The sequence below is a fragment of the Rattus rattus genome, chromosome 1 (genome assembly GCF_011064425.1).
Source record: "Rattus rattus isolate New Zealand chromosome 1, Rrattus_CSIRO_v1, whole genome shotgun sequence".
Taxonomy (NCBI): domain Eukaryota; kingdom Metazoa; phylum Chordata; class Mammalia; order Rodentia; family Muridae; genus Rattus; species Rattus rattus.
In genome coordinates this window covers 59,176,558-59,191,446 of record NC_046154.1, presented here as the reverse complement: position 1 = coordinate 59,191,446, position 14,889 = coordinate 59,176,558, and the positions used below count along the sequence as shown (strand labels likewise).

Sequence of the window (14,889 nt, the reverse complement as noted above, 5' to 3'; positions counted from 1 at the left end):
TTATCTGCTTCATTGTTTATGTTTGTTAAGTGAGTTTGAAAAGCACTTGAGCTGTTCACACATTCCCAGTCAACACAGGCCCTTTCTCCTATATAGTGTCCTAGCCATGCTCCCCCAGCATGGCCTGATCACTGAGAGCATTCAATTTGTGATCCTGGACTTTTACTTCATATGTTTGGAGGAGGCAAAGCAGATGCTAGACATAAGTAAACAATTTGTGGGACTTGAATTCCAGCATCTACTCAAACTCTTCAAATGGTAGTTAGGGACACCAATTCCTGGACGTACCACTGGCAGCTGAGTAAATCCATTTTTGTTTGTTTGTTTTGTTTTGTTTTGTTTTTTATCTTACAGGAAAGCGAGCATGTCTTGGAGAACAACTGGCCAGGTCCGAGCTGTTCATTTTTATCACTTCTCTTATCCAAAAATTTACCTTCAAGCCCCCAGTCAATGAGAAGCTTAGTCTGCAATTCAGAATGTCCGTCACCATTTCCCCAGTCAGTCACCGCCTTTGTGCAATTCCTAGGCTGTGATGTCGAAGAGGAAAGTATGAAGAAATTGCATCTGCATGGAAGACACTGGTGCCTGCTCACATTGAGGGGATAGAATTAAAGGTGACTGAGGGAGTGTGTGCAATGAGACTAAGGAAATTGAATCAAGCTATGGGTTCATTAAGTAGAAAGCCACTTGTGAGCTCAATGGCACAGCTTCACGACTGACATCTTGCAGAGAAAAATGATTCTTCCAGAAAAGAAAATGATTACGTGATCATGGAGAATGGATTAAGTGACTATGTAAATCATAAAAACGATCATAAAATTTATACCTTTACTTTGCCCCCTATTTTTCTCCTTTCATTGATGTGCATTTTCTTCTGGACTACAGACATAGTTCAGCTATATTGCTAAAAGGAGTAAATAAGAGTTACTCTGATTCTGCGGTGAAGGCAGTATAGATGTCCACCTAAAGGCTCTCCTACTTGTCAGATCTATAGCTGCCTTGCCTTGCTCTGCCTCTAAGTGGTCCATTTGAAAGTCAGCCTGGCAGGATGACTTCCAACAGGCAGGCTAAGCAGGTGCTATGGAAGCAGTTTCTATGAATTACTTATAGCAGTAGGACCTTGACTTTGGACCCAGGATATGGTAAGGAGTAACCACAGAAAACCAAATTCTGGAAGCATTCTGATTTAGGAAAGATTTCCTATACCCATTTAACCTTTTTTTTTTTTTACCTAGAATCCTCCACTAGAAGTTTGTCCAGAAACATTCCAAACATTCCTTCATAGGACTTGGCTATGTTGGATATGAATGTCACTTGCCTTTAAGATTACGTCATTCCAGTTACTAGCCTGAACATACTTGGCCCTGGCACAACATTTTTCAATGGGGAGTATTAAATGAAAGAATTTTTTTTCTGGGTGTGATCAGTAAGGGCAATTAACAATGATAAAGTAAGCTACTGACAAGAAAATTTGACCTCCTTACTATTAAAACAACAAAGTTGCCTAATGAAGGACATCACCCCAAAATCTTTTGGTTTCCAAGAAGCTAGGCCTCAGAGATTTAAATGGCTGAGAGACAAAATCACCAATACTGGTGACTTTGTGATTCAGTGAAAAGCTGATTCGAGCAACACCTTGAGAAACAGCACTATAAACCATGATAGCAAGCAAGCACTTGTGTGGAGTAGCCTGAGGTTCCATTCCAAGGTCAGGGTATCTACAGAAAATGGGTAATGCTAACTCCTACACCACACGTTTGATACTACACAGTAAATGTGTCTCTGTATGTGTCAGTGTTAGAGTAATACAAGGGGCCAAGAGGCCAGGACATTTAAGAAGTTTCGAAAAGGACTGGGAAGCCAAAGCTGGGGATCTGATAGGAAGGTCAGAGCCCCTGTACTAATATCATAGCAAACCAAACAGAGAGAGGAAAGCCTGAGAAGCAATGGTGGCTGTGAGTAGGAGCAATGTGAGTGAAGCTTCAGTATGGAGTCCAGCTGCAGAGAAAACAGGGCACTACTACAACTAGACAAGGAAGTGGGTTAGATGGATGGATGGCCGATGCTGGCAGGCAAACAAGTAGATGGCTGATGGTCTTTGACACACATTCTTGGTGAGGACCATAGTGACTGCAGGGCTTGGTCTCCACCTCTTTATGGGATCCAGGTAGGGAGTTGATAGGCCTCTTTCCTTGGTTTGGTGTGTCCAATAGTTTTCTTTTGCCTGTTAGCTCACAGACATTCAAAACCGTTTCTTGCACAGGGCCAGATGCTGCTGCATTGAACAGCCAGGCTCCCTGCAAACTGGGTCTTTCCCTTTATTAGCAAAAGAGCTCAGAAGTCCCAGCTGTGACCCCTAGAGCACACAGCCTCTTCAGGTTACATAGCATGGCAGGAAGCCTCTGATTGCCTGGACCCAAGGCAGCTTGAATAGAAGCTCCACAGCCTTTCTTCACCTGTCAGTCATTTGTAGCTTCTAGCATAAGCTATATATTAACTTAGAGACCTCTGCTCATTAGCAACTTACAAGAACAAGACACTTCCTTATTCTCATAGGCTACTGTTGCTGTCAAGATCTAAACCTTGGAGCCCGTCTCTGTTATACACAGTGTTATTAAAAGAGACTTACCTAAAACCTGTCTTTGAGTTTCTCTCTGGAACTTTGACCAAATAAAAGACTATCCAAGTTTTATTGAAGATTGCTTACACCCGTGTGCTCCTTCAGTCTAAATTCACTCCAATAAATTCATAGTTTGCCACATGTTTTGTTCTTGGAATAAGTCATTACTTTGCACTGCCTGGGTGGCTCACTGCTGCTGTCACTGCGGGCATCCGTCCAGCTGCACTGTCGTCTTCCATCCTCAAAGTGGAGTCAAATATGCTTGCAAGATGGAGTATCTCAGAGCCAGACACAGCATGATAAACTACTGCTTATATAATACAGAGTCATTTACAGCATGGCCTTGCCTAATCTTGACACAATAAGTATAATAAAGATAGAAATACCAGGACCTCATTCTATTCCCATGAGTACAATGAGTCCTAGTATCCTGTAACCACAATGAACCTGGAACTTTAGAAAGCAATTCACTGTGACTCCTAGTGGAAATTTCCACCCACGACCCTTCTCTCCGTTTTTTGTAACTTCACTGGAAGTGGCATAAAGTATCAGTCTCCTTCCCCTTCAAGAATTGTATTGAAAATAATTGTGAATGAAATCTCTAAAAACCATTCCTGCTTTGTTTTAAAGCTCCATCCTCTCCCTTCTTCATTTTTGCCTGGCACATAGTAGATAAACCATTTGAGGCACTTGATTGTAAGAGTTGTTAGAGATGAGCATCTCACAGTTTTTCTCTGGATTTTAACCAGCTGTAGATTTCTGTACTGGTGTCTGTTTGCTGCCAGAAGAGGTTTCTTTGATAAGAGGTAAGAGCTACATTTATCTGTGGGCCTGAGGATAAGTATTTATAATGAAGGTTGCAAATATGTTGGTTTAGGAAAGTTGGAAAGTGGGTTTCCCTCTAGCATCCATACCTCATCGGCCATGGGTAGCTAGGAGACACATGTGTGTGTAAACAGGCTTTACGGAGCCACTGCCTACTTCAGTTTGGGGGTTCCAGGTCAAGTGTGTTTCTGGATATTGGGAACTGACAACATAGACTCAGGAGGGGCTCGAGAAGGGCTGAAAGGGTCCACAGGAGATAGGAAAGGGGGTGTTTCACCATGTTCTGCTTAGTTCCCTGGGAATATGGGTAGAGAGTGAGGAGACGCCACAGCAGAGGGTCTGCTGCAGACCTGGAGATGAGTCTGAGGGGACTGGATTTGGAAGAACAGCAGGATACAGAAAGATCTGCAAGCATTCTGCTTCCTTAGCTGGAGTGGCCCGTTTTCCCTGAAATACCTGCTGAAACTGGACGGAGTCTGGGATAAAGCAATGGCTAGTATAAGGAGAGACGCAGGGGAGGGTCTATGAGATCCAGTGGAGATGGGGGGCAGGGAAAGGAGACCACAGCTAGTGGTCTGATGCCGAACTGGGCATAAGACTAGGGATTGGATTTGAGGTAGGCAAGGAAAAGTAACCCGCAGTTAGTTAGCTTACCTGTTTCCATCATTAGTCATTAGGCCTTGATACTATGTACTTAAAATGCTAAAGGGTAAACTATTTTCAATAGGGACTACGATTGTTTATCTCATGGCAAAAAGGTGTCTAATAAAAACAGCCAACAGGTTGCCCCTGGATAGAAAGGCTAAAAAAGAACCTCTGTCTAAAGTCTATCAATAGTAACATAGTTTCAACAGAGCTCCCTTAGCAAAATTCTGTCAGACAATGGGAACACACATTTAATAATGATTTTAATTTTCAAAAATTCATCTACATACTACATGGTCTTACATTCTCTAAAAGTTTACTGGGAAACTTACAAGCCCTACCATCTTAGTCAGGGTTTCTACTCTTGCACAAACACCATGACCAAGAAGCAAGTTGGGGATGAGAGGGTTTATTCAGCTTACAATTCCACATTGCTGTTCATCACCAAAGGAAGTCAGGACTGAGACTCAAGCAGGTCAGGAAGCAGGAGCTGATGCAGAGGCCGTGGAGAGATGCTACTTACTGGCTTGCTTCCCCTGGCTTGCTCTGCTTCCTTTCTTGTAGAACTCAGGACTACCAGCTCAGTGATAGTACCACTCACAATGGACTGGGCCCTCCGCCATTGATCACTAATTGAAAAAATGCCTTACAGCTGGGTCTCATGGAGCCATTTCCTCAAGGAAAGATCCTTTCTCTGTGATAACTCCAGCTTGTTTCAAGTTGACACAAAAAAAAAAACCAGCCAGTACGCCTACCTAATGGTTTAACAATATGTAAACATGTATGCATGTAATACTAACTTGTTTCACACTATGTGTGTCATACGGATTCAATGTTTTTATTAAAGTGATGTTTCACAATATCTTCTAAGCTTAGCAGTGGCCATCTTCAGAACTCCCACTCTTTTTTTTTTCTTTTTTCTTTTTCTTTTTTTCGGAGCTGGGGACCGAACCCAGGGCATTGCGTTTGCTAGGCATGCGCTCTACTACTAAGCTAAATCCCCAACCCCAGAACTCCCACTCTTAATGCTTAAAATAACTACAACCAAACTTGTTAAATGTTAATATTCCTTCAAAGAGAAGACAGACAATATCACTGCTGGGCCTTTACCAGATTATCCATTCCTTCCTCTCAGTTGGCTGTGTGTGGATCAGCCCTAGTTCTATGGGACCTTAATGTTTTCTGGATGCATGAGGTAAAAATCTAAAAATGGGGAGATAGTCCACATATGTAGCCATTTAAAAATGTTATATATACCGAATAAAAGACCTAAATATTGCCAAACAAATCCCCCGTTAGAAAAAAAATTTGTTTAAGTGAATGAGTTTATTTGTTACTCTTATGTCCTATGATATTTAATTTTTTAAATCAATATAAATGTATGTATAAACATTAAAATGGCTCATAAATATAATTATGGGTGTCTAGCTCTCAGAAAACTGGTCCCACTTTCTTGGTTCTTAAAACTGACAACAAAAAGAAGTATTAATTATTTTTTTAAAAAGCGCATATACAGGTAATCTTAATTTTTCTGCACCATACCATGTCTAAATTCCTAAGGTTATAATGGTCTAGTAAGGTTTTTAAAAAATTAAAGTAAAGATCTGAATTAAAAATCTATGTCTAATCACGTCTTTGTAATTTTATTAATTTAATAATTTAATTTAACAATTTGGAGAAAGTAAGTCATATAAAACTGTGATAGTTTGTAAAAGCACACTATAAATGAATTTTAAAATAAGATTCCCAGCCTCTTTATGGACTGTATCTATGGTTTGAAATGTATATTGATACCAAAAGAACTTTAATTCAAAAGCATAATTTCAGAGACTCAAACTTATCAAATAAAATTGTGAAATCCTAATCTTAGAAAAGTTATTAATTATAAACTGTTAAAGATAATGAAGACTTGCAAGTTAATGCTCAATCACACTATACATGATCAAAGTCTTTAATGTACCAAGAACTGCATTTGCAGTCATGCTGGTACAATTGTAATTCATTTACAGAGACAAGCTTAGAGAGAGAGAGAGAGATCAATTTATATCTCCCATAATATAGTCTTTGTCGTATGTTGTAAAATTTAAGCCTGAAGCAAGTAACTCAAAACAAGTTTAAAGTTTAATTAAAGTTTGTTTAATGTAAAAATAATATTCAAAACCAGATATATCAAAAGAACTGGCTACAAAACATGAGGTGATTGAGTAAAATGGGCTAAATTAATAATACACATGCATAGCAGCAAAACCCAGGCTCAAAACCCAGGTATTCTTTGGATGGAATACCAGACTACCAGAGTAAGTGGAATATTAGCCTCATTACAGAGTAAGAATCATGGGGAAATAACACCCCAAACACCCACCAGAAGTTTGCGCCTTCTCTTTCTGGCTGAGTAAGTGTGACTAGTTCTGGATGCATAAGCCAAACAAGATAAAACTTCCTCCATATTTATAGAAAAGATTAATTACTCCTCGTGTCTCACAGGACAGGAGGATATGTTGTCTTTCTCAGCGGAGGATGTTAGAGTCTACATCCACATCGTAATGTCTCAAACAACAGAGAGGTGGGGAGTTACCCAAGGCGAGCTTCCCCCTTTCTGAGGAGAAGGGAGGATATAATGGAGGAGGGATCAGTATGGGTGGAACTGGAAGGAGAAGAGGGAGGGGGATCAGGATTTAAAGTGAATAAATAAATATATACATAAATAAAAAACCGCCACCTCAAAAAAAGAAAGAAAAAGTTAATTCCATGGACTATACCCTGACCACGGATGTTCCAGGATTAAAGGAGACTTCTAGACACTGTGCCATCGTATGTACAGTTTCTCATATTTATTCAGACTACCTGTGTGGTGTCTTTAAGAGGTTTGCTAGACAGTCCTATAAAATGATGCAATAAGACTTTATTTCTCTTTTAAATTACCAACTAGACACCGAATTAAATTGACTTCTTTTATAAAGCTTCCACCTCCTTATGCAGATGTCTGCTGTAACAAACTTCTAACTACAGTTACTGTAAGCTTCGACAAAACTCTGGTCCATGGTTTAGCCAGGTGTACAACTGTATTGAACCTTATCACTCAAAACTTGTTAACATTTTCTGCTAATGCTCTTGACAACGTTGTACAGTTATTACCTCCTGGCTGTAGTTCTGGATCTTTATCTTCTTTAAGATTTACTGTGTCTCTTTGGATGCACCCTCCTCTGAGGCACTGTAACTGGTGCCCTTTATACAATGCCACTTTTTCCAGTTCAAATAAAAGTCTGCATCCTGAACCCCTAAAGGAAGTTTGTATGATCTCTGAAGTGGGACTCTGACTCCATCCCACCCTTGCCTCTTATTGCCATTCTAGATATTGCATTCGGGACTCAGAATTGGAACAACCAGACCGGAAGCCTCTCCTACATCAACTAACCTCTCTATCGTATCAGCTCTAAAAAATGTTTAGAGAAATTTCAGGTCAGCTTATGTCGTAAGACCCCGTAGTGGCCTTACCTCAGGAGCTCAATCCACAGATCACAAATTGACAAAGGGAACGATGCAATAGCGAGAGGTTTAAAAATCCACGTAAGTGGAGTTGCTCATCCACGCAGGGAGAGGCAACCCCGAACTCAAAAAGCACACAACTTTTATTCTTTACAGAGGGCAGACTTTAGCAACAGGGTTAGCTGGCCTATTCTCATTGTTGGAACACAGGACAAAGGATCTGGTCAGGTATTGGCTGGCCTGTTCAAGGGGCTGTGCTTGGCTTAGTCAGTCACTTTCCTCATCTAGCCCTGCACCTGGCCTTGGAAAATCACTGGGAAAGGGCTAAGTTGTAAAGTTCCTCAGAAGCAGGGGGTGGGAGAGGAGACTGGGTGGTTGGGCAGGCTCAGGATGACATCCTGCGGTCGTTCTCGGGATTTACCACAGAGAGGGGTAGGGGGTCTTTCTGAGAACAGTTATCTTTGTTTTGTCCTAACTTATGGTCAGAATAGTCTGGTTATTCTGACTGATATCTTGATCACCAAAACTTTGTCATAACATTGGCAACCTGACGTCAGATGTGTTTCTCAAAACCTTGTTTTTACATCCTTGTTTTTCACATCTATGAAACTATTTCTTCACTTAACATCCTTTAGGACCAACTCATTACTTTGGCTGCCTAAGTTCACTGCTTAGATCTCACTACCGCCAAGAATGGGATTCGTGTCCTCCTCCTAGAAAGACTCTGGTTCCACACCAACAAATCCTAACTTGTTGGAGATGTGGCCCAAAGACAACAGAACTAGACATAATTGAACCACAAGCCTTCTACAAGGAAGTTTTAGTTCCCTTCCACTCTGCCTCTTCCCTTGATCACTCCTTTCCTCATTATTCTCATACATTTTTATCCTGTCTTTCCCCCATCTGAACGTCTCCATATACCCAAAGACTCCATGTAAGCCTCCTCTCCTTCAGTAGCTGTTGCCTGCTAAAGGTACCCATGCAATAGCTATGGAGTTCCACCAAATACACTACACCCAACGGACCAGTCAGAACCACAAAGACCTACCTGGATACAATGAAGCATAATCTTTTCACAAAAGCAAGTAGATTTCCTAGTTGCAGTGGTATCACACACACACACACACACACACACACACACACACACACACACACACTGCCCCCACATACTCACCCCTCACTATTTCAATAATATGGTCTCAGTTTTCTGAGATCTAGTCTGCTTCTCTACCTCATTTTTTCTTACATACAGGGTCCTCAGAGGCTAGAAGAGGGTGTCGGATCCTCTGAGACTGTAGTTATAGACAGCTGTGAGCTGCAACATGGGTTCTAGATCTGAATCTGGGTCCTCTACAAGAACAGCCAGTGCGCTTAATTAATGAACAGTCTCTCCAGCCCCAGAGTTCTAGGTCTTAACTGGACCCCTTGTGTCAAAGAGGGCAGAATAAACACACACACACATACACACACACACACACAAAACACAGAGAGAGAGAGAGAGAGACAGAGACAGAGACAGAGACAGAGACAGAGAGAGACAGAGAGATAGAGAGACAGAGAGACAGAGAGAGCAGACAGAGACAGAGATTGGAGATGGAGGGAGCAAGTGGTCAGCCCTGGGACAGAGATGGGAACAGTTTCAGGAAATGAATGCCATGCATTTGCAATCTAATTTGTCCTGGTCGATCTAGCTGAGCAGGCAGCTGTCATTGTCCATGGCAGGCTGCAACTATGCATTCATTCATCCAGCTGTTTTGGTGTCCCTCATACATGTGTAGATAACCATTTATTCATGCCATAGAAATAAGACCAGAAAACTTTATGGTTAGCCAAGTTGGACTTTGGTGGAGTCAAATACACACATAAATTGAACTTTGCCCTACTGTTGTTTCCCTAGTATCTATCTATGGTCCATTTCTGGTACAAAAGTCACCACAGCAGCCATGATAAATAGTGGTGCAATAAGCATTTATTTCATTGTATTTTATAGCCATTTTAATTTCATTCTGACTTTAATTTCTTTGGCAGAACAGACAGGAATGTTGTATGTATTGTATAAAAGTTCTGTTTCTCATTTTTCAAGTATCTTCTACACTGGCATCCATAGCTGATGGACTAATTTACATTTCCTCCAAAAGTGCCAAAACGGTCTATAAAGATGTTGGCAGAAGTTAAAATATTGTAAAGAGGCACATGCAATTCCCCCATCCTTACCACTTTCTTCCCATAGATTATTAAACTATTATAACAGTGGTCCAGAAAGGAATTAATTGGAGTTTTCCTTGCAATCTCATTCTCAAGGAACAAGAACTTTGAATCCTTATGCCAGTCAAAACAGGAACTTGTCATTCAGAAAGAGATTTTACAGTTTTACAACTTGTCACAAAACCTTGCTGAAAAGACTGGAGCTGAGACAATGGTGACCACATGACAGGGTACACCTACACCTTTGTCAAGCCTTCTTAGTTATGTATATGTCTTTGCTTCTGCTCCAAACTAAACCTCATCATAGCATTCCCAAAAAGGATATGAATGGGTCATTGGATTTCACTCTTATTAAAAAAATCTCGGTTTTTTCTTTTGTTTTTTTTTTGTTTTTTGTTTTGTTTTGTTTTGTTTTTGTTTTTTTGTTTTTTTTGCTTTTGCTATTACTTATCTGTTTAATTGACCTAGGGAAGAGAGTTAACTGAACTGGCTTCTTAGGGCTGCCAGAGGCCAATCTCTGACCCTTATGCTTTAATAACCCTTCCTTGTCAACATAAGTTGCTTTCTGTTTCAGAGATGGCAAACAGCCTGATTGACTAAAATGAGATCATAATAGAGTTTTGATTTTCATTTCCCCAGGGTCTAAGTATATTAAACTTGTTCACATATTTAGTAACCATTTATAATTTTTAAGGCATAGCTGTTCAGTTCATTGGTCCTTTTATTAGTTGGTTTACATGTGCTTGAGTCTTGTCTGTTTGGCTGGTTGTTTGCATTGGAATGAATAGCTGCCAATGATTTTCTCCTGTTTTGTAAGCAGAAGCTCTTAATTCCTTGAAATCTCACGCATTAATTACATCTAAACCTGTAAGATCTCAGAATGTCATTGCTGATTCCTGTTTCTTGAAGGGTTTCACCATTGCTTTCCTATAGAGGTTTTTTTTTTTTTTTTTTAAACCATATGTTTTACATTAATGTCTGTTATGTATCTTTTTCTGCTTTTAGTACAGAATGAAAAGATAGGTACCTAGTTTTAAATTTCTACATTAAGATATCCAGTTTTTCCAGGACCATTTAAAAATATGCTGTTATTTTCGAGCATGTTTTTGCTGTCTTAGTTGAAAATCTGATGCATGTAGCTGTGACACTTTACTTCTGGGTCCTCTATTTCATTCCATTGCTCTCTGTGTATATTTTGTGTCAGTATCATTGTGATCTTGTTACTGGGATTCTATAGCAGAATTTGAAAGTAGTGATTATATATTACTTTGTGAGTATCATTGGTATTTGAATGACGATTGCATTGAATCTGTAAATTAGTTTGGGGAACATGGCAATTTTCACAATATTAATCTATGAAACTATGACAATGGGGGCTCTGCATTTTCTGGAGTTTTCCTTAATTTCATCTTCTTTGCTTTGTAGTCTTCTGGATGTCTATTACTACCTCAGTTAGCTTATTCATAAGAATTTCATTGTAAGGTTATTTTGACTAGAATTGTTTTTATGATTTCTTTCTAAGTTGGTCCATAATTGTACCCAAAAAGCTACTGGTTATTGAAGCTTGGTCTAAGCTGCTTTGCTTAGTTTTCAGTTAGGCAATAAGTTTTTGGTATGTTCTGTAGTGTCTTCAAGTGTATGACCATGTGGTCAATAAGGATAATTAGCCTACTTCTTACTCTGTGTGTTCACTTTCATTTATTAATCGGACTACAGTACTTTAGGGAAAATCACTGTATATACTGAAAGTGGACATCTTTACCTTGTTACTGATTTTAGAAAAAACATTTTCTACTTTTCTCCATTCTGCATGATATTGACTCTGTGTTTGCTGCACATAGCTTGTTTTTTGTTTTTTTGTTTTTTTGTTTTTTTTTTTTTTTAGTTGAGGTGTGACCCTTGATCCTATTTGTGTACTGTATTGAACTTACTTATCTGCAAATTTTGCGTCATTACTGTATGCCTGGAATGAAACCAACTTCTTCATGGTGCATGATTTTTTTTAATGTGCTGTTGAATTTGTTTTGTAAGCATTGTGTTCTTTATATATCTATGTTCAAGAATATTGGTCAGATTTCTCTCTATATTTCTGTTTATTGTTTTGTCCTTGTCTAATTTTGATGTAAGGATAGTATTTGCCCAGAAACATTGAGTTTGGAAGCCTTGGCTCTTATTCCCTTATGTGGAATAACTTGAGGAACATTGTATGTGAGAGACTCCATCCAATTCTGGCCTTTCCTTTATTGGGAAATATTTCATAATCTTTCATTATCCAAATCTCAGTATTTCCTATCGATCTGTTCATATTTTAAGATTCTTATTCAATAGTATATATAATTTTAGAAACATTCATTTCTTCTAAATTTTATTGAAGTATGAGTTTTAAAAATAAACCCTACCAATTTTCTCAGAAGTATCTGTTTTAAACTGTCTCTTTTTATTACTAATTATACAGTTGGGTCTTCTTTAGCTTTCCTTTTCTTTTTAAAGGTTTGTCAGATCTTTTCAAAGATCTCTTTCTTTGTTTTACTCTCTGTGTTTGTCTTTAATATGTGATTGCATTAATTTTATTCCTCACCTTTATGATTTCTTTTTGGCTGTGGCTGGTACTTGGTTTTCATAAACATTGAGCTGTATCCTCAGCTTATTTATCTGATTATTTTTAAATGTATGCCCTTAAAGAAACAGACTTGTCTTAGATACAATTTAGTTCTTTTTTAAGTAATAGAATGTGCTTTAGTTTCAGAAGAAAAAAATGCACTAGTAAATTTCCCTCCATGCTGCCTTGAACATGCTATCCCTTTGTTTTGTCATTTCATGTTCATTGATCTGTTTCTGACGAATGGCTGGTGGACTTTCATCTTATGTCCCTAACCAGCAGGGCCCTCTATCCTGTTTTTCTAAGTTTCTTTTTAAAAAATTAGCAATTTAGGATAATGTGTGGATACAGTTTTCTCAGGCTTTATTTAGACTGTGGTCCTTTGAGTGTTTGAATCTGTTATTATATCCCTCTAAAAAATAATTCGCAGGTGGCAAGATGGCTCAACTGGTTAAGACATTTTCTGTCTAGCCAGTTGTTTAGGGCCTGAGCCTCACATAGTAGGAGAAAAAGTACCCCACAAGTAGTCCACTGATCTCCGGAAGCACTCCATATCTTAACTGTGAGCTTTTCCAGGATATTTGAACACACTGTGAACAGAGATTTTGTTATTTATGGAGTAAAAAAGCATTTCCAGTTGTAGTGTGGCTCAACCCTTAGCATGCACCTTTAACCCCTGTCTGGAACACAGATATGCCCTTAGTACATACCTTTAATCTCAAACAACGAAGGCAAAGTTAGTTTGTAGAAGGAAGCACCCGTGTTTGAAAATGATGCCTAATTGAGTGGCAGATAAAAGTATGAATCACGTAAAGATTTGACAGTAGAGGCTATGCCTACCTCTCGTGAGAAGAGAGAAGAAAAGGAAGCTTAAGAGAGAGCAATGCAGAGGCAGTTTTAGTGGGTAAGTTTTACACAGACAGATTATAAAAAGGAAACACTAGACACTGGTGAAGACAGAAGAAGCAAGAGAATGAGAAGTAAATAGAAGACTAGAACAGATTGCTAGAGTTAGTTATTGCCAAGGAGAGCAATTCAGGAGACACCGAGAGAAGCCAGATTGAATCAGTCAGCCTGGAGAGGAGTTTTGAGCCAGAACAGCTGAGATGACCAACCAGTAAGAGTTCAGAAAGCAGAAAAGATTCTAGGCTTAGGTTAGACTGTGTAGAGACTAGATGTCTCCAAGGCTATACCTAGGTTAGCAGACGGAGGCAGGAAGCCTCAGAGACAATTACATCAGGGGAGAAAAAGTTATTTTTACATTGAGCACATAGATACATAGATACATAGATAGATAGATAGATAGATAGATAGATAGATAGATAGATAGATAGATGAATAGATTATAGAGGACTTTAATCCAGATACATGGCTGCTCTGGCAAGGGATCCCATCCCAGTATTTTCTAGGTATGTGTGAACTGGCTGGAATGAAGCACCTTTAATGCTTCTGGATAGAATACAAACAATGAAGGTAAAGTTAGTTTGTAAGAGGAAGCAGTCAAGTTTGAAAGTAACCTCTAATAGAGGGTCAGACAAAGTAATGAGTCAGAGAAAGATGTAACACAATGAGTCAGAAAAACGATACACCCAACTCTCATGAGAGTAGGCAGAGAAGGGAGGCAACCTTAGAGCCTAAGAAGGCAGTACACACACAGACACACACACACACACACACACACACACACACACACACACACAAACAGGGGGGGGAGGGCAACGGAGAGGAAGAGGGAGAGAGCCAGAGAGGTGAGAGGAGAAAGAAAAGAAGAGAGAGAGGAGAGAGAGAGAGAGAGAGAGAGAGAGAGAAAACTGGGGCAGAGGAGGTGTAAGAGAAGTAACCTTAGAACATATTGCCATAGGTAGTACGAGGACAAGCAGAATAATTCAGTCAGAAGCCATTTTTAGTCAGTCAACTGGAGAGCATCTTGGGCTAGAACAGCTGTGTTGAACTAGCCAGCCAGAATTTAGAGAGATCTAGAAAGGGTGAATTTATTCAGCAATAAGCCTGCAAGAGGACAAGTACACGTGGCAAATAAAAGTTACTTTTTACCATAAATAGCCTTGTTATAGGTCTCTGAGTTGACTCCCCAGAACCACAATAATAAAAATATTAATAGCAGTGATCAGGATCATAGTGTTCCTCCAACAAGTGTTAGTTAAACATCCGTGGGTGCACTTAATTCACCAAGCGCGCCTCTGTTAAAGCAAAGCGATTTGTTGCATGGAGGCAAGAATGCTGTCTGACATACTGGGCAGCCCAGATGTGTTAGGAGTCACTGTGATTAGCTCTGTTTCAGTGACGCAGTCACTGGGGAAGTTTGCTTATAGAACATGCTCCTAGATGCCCATGGTGCTTTTTGGGGTTTATGCAAATCACAAACCCTAGAACCACAATTGTGTCCCAAGAGGAAAAAACTTCCTGACTGAAAAAAAAAAAACTATCTTAGACTGCCTTTTAATATTACTATTAGTGTTGTTGGTGGTGGTAGTGGTAGTAGTGGTGGTGT

General features: G+C 39.5%; 1 protein-coding gene across 1 annotated transcript in view; it reads left to right on the top strand.

The window, feature by feature from the left end:
• Nucleotides 1–14,889, top strand: part of LOC116900171 (cytochrome P450 2J3) — a 326,660-nt gene that overhangs the window by 26,130 nt on the left and 285,641 nt on the right. The window contains exon 9 of the mRNA XM_032901957.1: nucleotides 355–831. Coding sequence (XP_032757848.1) covers nucleotides 355–533 — 179 coding nt within the window. The 3' untranslated portion in view covers nucleotides 534–831. Of the gene's footprint in view, nucleotides 1–354 lie in introns of the transcript that reaches the window.